This window comes from Saccopteryx leptura, chromosome 4 (genome assembly GCF_036850995.1).
Source record: "Saccopteryx leptura isolate mSacLep1 chromosome 4, mSacLep1_pri_phased_curated, whole genome shotgun sequence".
Classification (NCBI taxonomy): domain Eukaryota; kingdom Metazoa; phylum Chordata; class Mammalia; order Chiroptera; family Emballonuridae; genus Saccopteryx; species Saccopteryx leptura.
Window position 1 is genome coordinate 125,069,142 of NC_089506.1, and position 9,676 is coordinate 125,078,817.

General features: G+C 55.9%; 1 protein-coding gene across 1 annotated transcript; it reads left to right on the top strand.

Annotated features, from left to right (window-relative positions):
• Positions 1–1,469: 1,469 nt before the first annotated feature.
• Positions 1,470–8,947, top strand: CHMP6 (charged multivesicular body protein 6). Its single transcript, XM_066381486.1, has 8 exons — positions 1,470–1,734; positions 4,748–4,857; positions 4,965–5,052; positions 5,615–5,701; positions 6,567–6,632; positions 6,856–6,936; positions 8,006–8,060; positions 8,681–8,947. Exons 1-8 carry the CDS (start codon positions 1,672–1,674, stop codon positions 8,734–8,736), a joined length of 606 nt encoding a protein of 201 aa, XP_066237583.1. The 5' UTR covers positions 1,470–1,671; the 3' UTR covers positions 8,737–8,947.
• The last annotated feature ends 729 nt before the right edge of the window (positions 8,948–9,676 follow it).

Below are 9,676 nucleotides of genomic sequence, written 5' to 3' on the forward strand. Positions count from 1 at the left end.
ACAGCCTGACCAGGCGGTGGTGCAGTGGATAGAGCATTGGACTGGGATGTGGAGGGCCCAGGTTCGAGACCCCGAGGTCGCCAGCTTGAGCGCAGGCTCATTTGGTTTGAGCAAAGCTCACCAGCTTAAGCCCAAGATCGCTGGCTCGAGCAAGGAGTTACTCGGTCTGCTGAAGGCCCGAGGTCAAGGCACATATGAGAAAGCAATCAATGAGCAACTAAGGTGTTGCAACGAAAAACTGATGATTGATGCTTCTCATCTCTCTCTGTTCCTGTCTGTCCCTATCTATCCCTCTCTCTGACTCTATCTCTGTCCCTGTATAAAACAAACAAACAAAAAAACAGTATACCTAAAGGTAGTTTATTATTTCATGCATTTAATACTTAAATAAGAACAATAAAAGAGGTACACAAAACTAGATTATGTGTTTTAAAATATTAAGTTTTTTGTGTGTGTGTGACAGACAGAGAGGACAGATAGGGACAGGCAGGAAGGGAGAGAGATGGGAAATATCAATTCTTTCATTGCAGCACCTTAGTTGTTCATTGATTACTTTCTCATATGTGCCTTGGCTGCGAGGGCTACAGCAGAGCGAGTGACCCTTTGCTCAAGCCGGCGACCTTGGGCTTAAGCCAGCAACCTTTGGGCTCAAGCCAGTGACCCCATGCTCAAGCCAGTGACCTTGGGTTTTTGAACCTGGGTCCTCTGCATCCCTGTCCAACACTTGTCTACTGCGCTACCATCTGGTCAGGCAAAGTAATTCTTGACAAAAACCAATAAAACTATTATTTAAGATATTTCCATATTGCTTCTTGATTGGCGTCCTCACTTGCAATTTTCTTCGCTTTTATCTGAGTATCATCAGATTTATTTTTAACCATCTTTTCACTGTAGGAGCTGAATCCTGTTCCTTTAGAATGTAAATTTACTGACCTGTGGTGGCGCAGTGGATAAAGCGTCAACCTGGAACACTGAGGTTGCCGGTTCGAATCCCTGGGCTTGCCTGGTCAAGGCACATAGGGGAGTTGATGCTTCCTGCTCCTCCCCCTTCTCTCTCTCTGTCTCTCTCTCCTCTCTCTCCCTCTCTTTCTAGAAATGAATAAATAAAATCTAAAAAAAAAAAAAGAATGTAAATTTATAATTTTCACGTTAGGCAGCTGCCCAGGCGCCCACCTTAGAGAGAACCCTGATTATAAGTGCCAGTTTAACAACCAGTTTGCCAAACTCAACGAAAAGTAGATATCAGTTCTGCTGAACCAGTAAAACTGGCTTCTCCAGGCCTAGCCATGTGGCCTTTCGTGCTCTGACTTTGGAAGTCAGGCTGTGCACCTGGTTTGCTTGCAAGAATCCCCCCCTTAAGTAGACTGGAACAGAGAGAGAGAGAAAGAGAGAGAGAGAGAGTGTGTGTGTGTGTGTGCGCGCGCGCGCGCGCGCGCCGTGCACGGCTGGAGACATTCTGGAAATGCACGTGGAGCCCGCCATCTAGAACATCCACGGCCCTGCCCCGGTTTATTTCTCCGTGCAGGCCGCAGGGGCGCTGAGTCGAACCCCTTGCGGTTCGCGGTCTGCGTAGCCTGGCCCCGCGCGGCCGCCGTCGGGGGCGGGACTGCAACAGCGTCCGCGGAGCGACGGAGCGACGGCGCAACGGAGCTCGGCGGGTGGGCGGGCGCCATGGGTAACCTTTTCGGGCGCAAGAAACAGAGCCGCGTCACGGAGCAGGACAAGGCCATTCTGGTGAGGGCGGGCCTAGGCTGGAAGGTTGCGGTGTCCGTGCGCGAGCCTGCGGGAGCCGGTCCGCGGGCGGCCGCGGTGGGCGGCGGCGGCGGGGCGGCCTCTTTGCTGCGAGCCGGGACTTAGGGAGGACAAGACCGGCCCGAACGGCCGGGGACGACCAGGGCTCGCATAGTCGCAGCCGCGTGGCGTCGCTCCGTCTGCGGGGACCGGGTCGTCCCTCGGCGCTGGGCAGTAAGCGGGTGTTTGGGGACCCGTCTGCCACCGCCTGGCCTGTTTCTGGGCCGGGCGGGGCAGCCCGTCGCCATGGTGATGATGCTGCGGTCCCCTCTTCCGAGCGCCGTGGTTGGAGTGCTATGTCCTGACGATCAGTTCCTGTGACGAGAAAACGTGGCAGGAGGGGACCATCCAAAGCGGGAGCAGTTCTCTTTGCTAAATGTTCTGCCACAAAAGTGGGGGGGCGGGTTTGTACTCAGAGACAAATGAATTCAAATAACAGAATTTTTCTCATTGGGTGCTGAAACCATAACTTATAAAAGGTTCTTAACTGAAGTTTCCCGGAAGCAGCTGTGACCAGGACCTGGTTGTCACTAGAGAATCCGGCACTGCATTGGGGACTAATGGGAACGGGGCGCTAAGCACTGCGGAGGCGGTGGTCAGGGTCCTGAAGGACAGCAAGACCTTGCCCCGCCCACGAGGTGCCCAGCCCTGGCCACAGGTGTGCAGGCCTCCACCTTTCTCTTTCGGGCAGAGCACAGAGCCCCCAAGGTCAGTCGCTCCTCTCTTTAAGGACCTGCTTTTAGGCTTCTCTTGTAGGAGATTTTTCACTTGCCCAGTATCTACCTGGTTGAGGTCCCGACAGGGACCGTGTCATGTGCACACAATTTGCAAATTATTACCCGATATATTCCTAGGAGGAAAAGCTAGCTGAGAAACCTCAAGGCCCAGGTCTTGTCCTGTGACCCTCTGCTGAGACCCCTTATTTTACAAAGTTGGCATTCTGGCCACACCTGCTCCCCTTTGGCTGCACTACCAGCATGGACAGTGGCCCAGGGGCAGGGTTGGTGCCCAGTGTCCTGGGGGTGAAAGGCAGCCAGAGCTAGGGAGATCAGGCAGTTTTCATTGTAGTGAGTCCCAGGGCCTGTAGGCCAGGAAAGCAGCGGTTCTTTTTTTTTTTTCTATTTTTCTGAAGCTGGAAACGGGGAGAGACAGTCAGACAGACTCCCGCATGCGCCCAACCGGGATCCACCCGGCACGCCCACCAGGGGCGACGCTCCGCCCCTCCGGGGCATCGCTCTGCTGCGACCAGAGCCACTCCAGCGCCTGGGGCAGAGGCCAAGGAGCCATCCCCAGCGCCCGGGCCATCCCTGCTCCACTGGAGCCTTGGCTGCGGGAGGGGAAGAGAGAGAGAGAGAGGAAGGAGGGGAGGGGGTGGAGAAGCAAATGGGCGCTTCTCCTATGTGCCCCGGCCGGGAATCGAACCCGGGTCCCCCGCACGCCAGGTCGACGCTCTACCGCTGAGCCAACCGGCCAGGGCCAAAGCAGCGGTTCTTAACCTGTGGGTCGCCTAAAGCCATCGGAAAAGCCGGCCGGGTTCGCGACCCACAGGTTGAGAACCGCTGAGGTAGATGGAGCTGTGCACCCACCCCTGCAGGAAAGCTGAGGGTGTCCACACTAGTAGGTTGTTTCTCACCATGCTGAACTTTAAAGACCTCCACCCCCTTGACTAACTCGCTGAGCATGACACTCCTAAGGACAGAGTCCTGCAAGGGCAAGTGCCAATGCCTGCAGGTGCTCCTCACAGTGTTACCTGAAGAAACGGCATTGGGAAGAAACGTGCATGCCTGAAACAGGGAAGGACTAACTCAAGGGCAGAAGTGATCCTACATCCTCTCGGACAATGTGCAGGGGTCCAAGGTGCTCAGCAAGGCCACACAAACCCCACCTGAATGAGCTGTCTGTTGTCCACCCAGACACATGACAAGTGAAGGAGGGAAGCTAAACACACAATAAGAAAATGCCCGCCTGACCTGTGGTGGCCAGTGGATAAAGTGTCGACCTGGAAATGCTGAGGTTGCCGGTTCAAAACCCTGGGCTTGCCTGCTCAAGGCACATACGGGAGTTGATGCTTCCAGCTCCTCCCCCCCTTCTCTCTCTCTGTCTCTCCTCTCTCTGTCTCTCCCTCTCCTCTCTAAAATGAATAAATAAAAAAAAAAGAAAAAAAAAGAAAATGCCCACAGCCTGACCAGGTGGTGGCACAGTGGATAGAGCGTCGGACTGGGATGCAGAGGACCCAGGTTCGAGACCCCAAGGTCGCCAGCTTGAGCGCGGGCTCATCTGGTTTGAGCAAAAGCCCACCAGCTTGAACCCAAGGTTGCTGGCTCCAGCAAGGGGTTACTCGGTCTGCTGAAGGCCCATGGTCAAGGCACATATGAGGAGGCAATCAATGAACAACTAAGGTGTCGCAACGCGCATGGGAAGCTAATGATTGATGCTTTTCATCTCTCTCTGTTCCTGTCTGTCCCTATCTCTCTCTCTGACTCACTCTGTCTCTGTAATAAATAAATATTTAAAAAAAATTGACCCGACTTAAAAAAAAAAAAAAGAAAATGCCCACAGAGGAGTGAAGCCAGAAGACAGGCTGTTGCCAGGGTGGATAGGTCACTGTCTGAACCTTCAAGGCCCTGCAGCACCTCCTAAAGCATCCACTCTCCTCACAGATGGCACTCAGTGCTGCGCGGTGGTGGCTTTCAGAGCAGCAGTGGGGACAAGGCTGGCCAACTCTGGTGTGGACCCCTTGTGCATCACAGGATGCTGGGCAGCATCACTGGCCTCCTCACTGGGTGCGTGGGCCACCCCCCAGTCATGACAGCCAGGAATGTCTCTGGACACTGCCCAGGGTCCCCTGGGAGGCAGAAGGTGCACTTCCAGTGGTGGTGGTTAGGGCAGCCTGGCTGAGACTCCTGCCACTTGGTGAGTGTTGGCCCATTGTTAACATGAGACTCGCTCTCGGCAGCAACTGAAGCAGCAGCGGGACAAGCTGAAGCAGTACCAGAAGAGGGTCATGCAGCAGCTGGAGCGTGAGCGAGAGGTGGCCCGGCGGCTCCTGCGGGATGGCAGGAAGGAGTGAGTGCTCCCAGGCCAGGCTGCTGGGTGGGAGGGGCTAGGGTGGGCCTGGAGGCTGGTGAGGGCCAAGGGGCAGGCTCTGGGTCACTGCTGGGTTCCCTCTGCAGGCGGGCCAAGCTGCTGCTGAAGAAAAAACGATACCAGGAGCAGCTTCTGTACAAGACAGAGAACCAGATCACCAGCCTGGAGACCATGGTGGGTCTGGGGGCTGCCCTGAGGGAACAATCAGCTGCAGGGAGTCCCCTTCAGGGACTGAAACAGCTCTTTCCTTTCTTGGATCTCTCAGTCCAAGGCTCAGAAACAGGCCAGGCCTAGAGGTGGAGAAGGGTTTTTGGTGGGAACCTGATGGTCTTAAGGGAAGGGAGAAAGGTTGGCTCTCGCAGGATGTTGGTTTGGGGGGCTGGGCCACTTCAGGTGGTGCAGATGGGCCAGGAATCTGTCCCAGTGACTGGAGGTGTTGGGAATCAGCAGGAGACTTCTGGGGCATCCCTGGCATTTAGTATTGAACAACGTGTCCTGCCCTTTTGCTAACCAGAGCTGCAATAAGCAATTGGTAACCCCTCCTGGGCCCTCTTAGCCCTGCTGCAGCCCCAGGAGTGGTGAGGGCAGGAAAGGACGAGAGGAGGGAAGTACTGGACAGTCTGCCCACAGGGGGAAGTGCTTCCTCGATATCAATATTGTCCTAAATCACATCCTGAGTTTAAAGAGGCGGAAGCAGTCCCCTGACCTCACAGGTCTGGGCTGGTCTCCTCCTCAGGTCCAGAGCCTGGAGTTCACCCAGATCGAAATGAAGGTGATGGAAGGGCTGAAGATTGGAAATGAGTGCTTGAATAAGATGCACCAGGTAGGTCCCCAGGGGGCTGGAGCAGAGAGGAGGGGTCAGTGGAACAGGGGGTCTTGCCCCACATAGTACCCTAGGCCACACCTGCACTCAGGCTTTCTGCCAGGAGGTGTTTGTGCTTGATGGGAGGTGTGAAAAACCCACACTGCCGGGAGAGGATTCCAATCTAGCAGGACAGGCAGACTCAGAGGTTGACCTGAGAACAGGCTGATGGGCAAAAATTAAAGTAGGTCCACAGATGCTAACATGACCAGAGGGAAAGTCTGATTACAGTGGGGTGAAGGAGGAGTTTGGTAAACTAACTGGGAGGGCTTCCTGAAGGAGGTGGATACAGCCTCTACTCAGAGCAGCATGGAGGTTGCTGGTAAAAGAAGGGTGAGGCCCTGAGAGGCTGCCAGCCCCACCCTCCCTCCTGGTGAATGGATGGTGGGTGGGACGGGCTGGGGAGCCCCAGTTCTGCTTTTCTGAGTGGCGCATGTGGCATTGTCAAGTCGAACAAAGTTGCTGCTTTGAGCTTGCCTCCTGGAAGAAATCAAGTCACTGCCCAGAGAAAGTTTTTTACACTTTTTATTTTTACCTGAAACTGCTAGGGTTGATGAGGGTGCCAGAAGGTCTGGTGAGAAGGGCCAGGTGGAGCTTGAGTGCAGCTGAGCTTCTGGAAAGACTGGTCAGATGTCCGTGGCCTCTGTGGCCAAGCCCTGTGGGGACAGAAATCACACTAATGTGTCCTGTCCTGCTTGGCTTGGCTGCATCTGAATGGGAATAGAAGGAGAGGCCTCTGTCCTGACAGGCCAGGTGGCCTCCACACTGAGGGTTCTTGTAAAGGCCTCCTGACAACACTGAAGAATGTCCCGTGGGTCCTCTTTAGGTGATGTCCATAGAGGAAGTGGAGCGGATACTGGACGAGACGCAGGAGGCCGTGGAGTACCAGCGGGTAGGTGTTGCCATGCCTTTGGGGCCCATCTATCACTAGCCAGCAAATAAGTTGCCAGCTTGGTAAATGCCAAGGGGCTGCCCTTACCTCTGCCTTGTTGTGGCCACCTCTTCTTAAGTAAGGGACCTTGAGCACAGTCCTGCCTCCCTCCTCTATAAGGGGTTGCTTTCCCCCTGCCTGCCACAGCCCAGCCACATGCTTCACCTCAACTCCCCTGTTGCAGCAAATAGATGAGCTGTTAGCAGGAAGCTTCACTCAAGAGGATGAAGATGCCATCCTGGAGGAGCTAAACACAATCACTCAGGTGAGGGGACTCCCGGGACCGAGCGCAGTCACTGGGGTGATGGAATGGAAGGCCCCCGGGACCGAGCGCAGTCACTGGGGTGATGGAATGGAAGGCCCCCAGGACCGAGCGCAGTCACTGGGGTAATGGAATGGAAGGCCCCCTGGGACCGAGCGCAGTCACTGGGGTGATGGAATGGAAGGCCCCCGGGACCGAGCGCAGTCACTGGGGTGATGGAATGGAAGGCCCCCTGGGACCGAGCGCAGTCACTGGGGTGATGGAATGGAAGGCCCCCGGGACCGAGCGCAGTCACTGGGGTGATGGAATGGAAGGCCCCCTGGGACCGAGCGCAGTCACTGGGGTGTTGCAACCCCCCTAGGAGACCCCAGGACTGAGCGTACTCAGGTGAAGGAACTCTCCAGGTGCCTATGGCTGGTCTCGGGCGAGCTCCTGCATGGGGTTTTACTTTAGTAACAGGCTGGTTGTCTCCCTGAAATGAGCATTTGTGCCACAGTGAGACCCATTTTCCCCGTCCCCTTGTTGACTTGGAAAGAATGGTTTGGGGGCTGTGCACCCATGAGTGTTGCATGTAGTTATGGCCTGGTAACCAGGTGTGCCTGGACAGAGTGGAGTGCTGACTCTCCTAGTCCTCTCGGCCCCTTCCTCCATAGTGGACCGGAATATGGCTCTGATCAGGCACATGTTCTCTCCCCATATGTCCAGTTACTCTGGCATGCATAGGGTTTGCACATGTTAGCCCTGGAGACCCTGAAGGTTTGTCATGTCCAGGCCCTGAGGTTTGCGTTTTCTCCCATCTCTGCCCTAATGTGCCTCCTCTCGCTGTGCTCCAGTCTGTGTCACCTGTCCCCTACTTGTTCCCTCCTCCAAACCAGATGTCAGGAAGCCCCTCAGGGCCCAACATCAGGGGAAGCCACCCTTCCCTTGCCTCAGCAGTGCTGGATGCTGAGGAGGGCGCACTCGGGCTTTGCAGCGGGAGGTTCTTGCACGTTCTAAATCCAGCCAAAGGCGCTGAGTAGACGGGAGCCATTCCTCTCTGGGAGTGTCTCACAGCCCTTTCCATCTCCTGCAGGAACAAATCGAGCTCCCAGAGGTTCCATCAGAGCCTCTTCCGGATAAGAAAACAGGTACTCCCTGTTCTGCCCTTTGGGAAACCGTGAGTTCTAGAAAAAAGCAAAGTGCCCTGGCTGCAGGGCCCTGCCTGCTCCCCAACTCGATGGGTGAGCTGCTGGCCCCACAAGGCAGAGCACTGGGCCTTACCCTGGGTTCGATAAGCTTGGAAGAGCTGACCCCTGTTGGGAGAGGCGTGTCCCGAAGGTAGGAGCCGAGGGAAAGCTGGATTACCTGTGTAGGCTCCTCTGGGCCAGTGTTTTCAAAATGTCCCACCCTTGAGACAGCCGTCCCATGGCACCATCTCTAACACACCTTCAGAAATGCTCTCCTTGGCCCTGGCTCATCTGTTAAAATTCCTCCTTTCTTTCTGCTCCTCCACTGCTCCTGGGAGCTCCTCTCCAGGGTGTGGGAAAGCTGCCCACTGCCCCATCCTGAGTGCCCCATCCCAGTGCCTGGGCCTGCTCTGATTGTCAGTCCCACCACATGTTTTTAATCCACCGTCCCCAGTTGCTGCACAGGCTCTTCCCAGAGCTCGAAGCCCTGGGACCTGGCTCCTTGCCACCTCCTGTCCTCCAAAAGTTTCTGCCTGTGGAGTCTTCTCTACACGACAAGCATCTCTTTGTTTCCTCTACAGAGAAAGTCCCCGTCAAGGCCACACCCAGGCAGGCGGAGCTGGTGGCAACCTCCTAACTTGGCCTCCTCGTGCGGGACTGGCAGGGACTGCCCAGGGACTGGGGCCCATGGAGAGTTGGGTGCGTGGCCAGCCGTCCCCACTCCCAGGAGACCAGTGCTGATGGTACAACGCACGCAGGTCTGCTGTCAGGATGACCCGTGGAGCCTTCCCCGGGTCAGGCTTGCTGCCTTGCTCCCGTTTCTGGATTAAATGGCAACATTCAAACTCTCCAGCCAAACTCAGCTTCTGAGGCCGTGGTTCCCACAGGACCATGGCTAGCCCAACATGCCTGGTGCTGGTCACATTTCTGGCCCTTCGCAGGTTGCTCTCTTCTGTTAGAAGGAGCATTAGACTGAGCCCCGCCCTTCCCTTTCACTTCCTGCTATTCCCATTCGTTGGCAGGGGCTTTGGTTAAGAGGCGCCTACCTTGGCCAGGCTTCCCTGCACACCCTGTTGCCATGTGGATTCAGGGGTAAGGGTCGTGAGGAGCGTGTCCCTGCTTGATTGACGACTCCAAGAGCCCTGACCACCCATCACTTAGGGGTCCTGCTAAGAAAGAACCATACAGGACAGCCAGCAGGTCCTGCTGCGGTTCCCAGACATGCTGATGGGACTTATTTGTTAATGGGACTCCCTGTGGCTGGGGCTTGTGAACTGTCAGAGACCCAGGACCTGCCAGCTCTGAGCTGTCACCCCCCCCACCCCACCCCCACCCCCCCGCCAAAGTGCAGGCCATGGAGGTGGAAGTCCCTCCTTGGCTCACGGTTAATTCTGGAATTTGAGTTTCGCTGAGGTTTCACTGCCAATAGGAGCACAAAGAAAACTTCCCAGCCCTCTAAGCAGATCAGCCCCCATTAAAGCCGACCCCACATCCCTGCTGCCCTGTGGACTGGGGTCTGGAAGCACCAGGGTGGGTTAGAGGCACCCCCTCCTGGGTGTCCCTTGAGCCTCGTGGGG

What these genes read in the sequence shown, in the direction of transcription:
- CHMP6 (XM_066381486.1), top strand. Translation starts at nt 1,672, where the DNA reads ATGGGTAACCTTTTCGGGCGCAAGAAACAGAGCCGCGTCACGGAGCAG. An exon ending in AGCAGGACAAGGCCATTCTG is followed by an intron (nt 1,735 to 4,747) that starts GTGAGGGCGGGC and finishes CGCTCTCGGCAG; the next exon opens with CAACTGAAGCAGCAGCGGGA. An exon ending in CTGCGGGATGGCAGGAAGGA is followed by an intron (nt 4,858 to 4,964) that starts GTGAGTGCTCCC and finishes TTCCCTCTGCAG; the next exon opens with GCGGGCCAAGCTGCTGCTGA.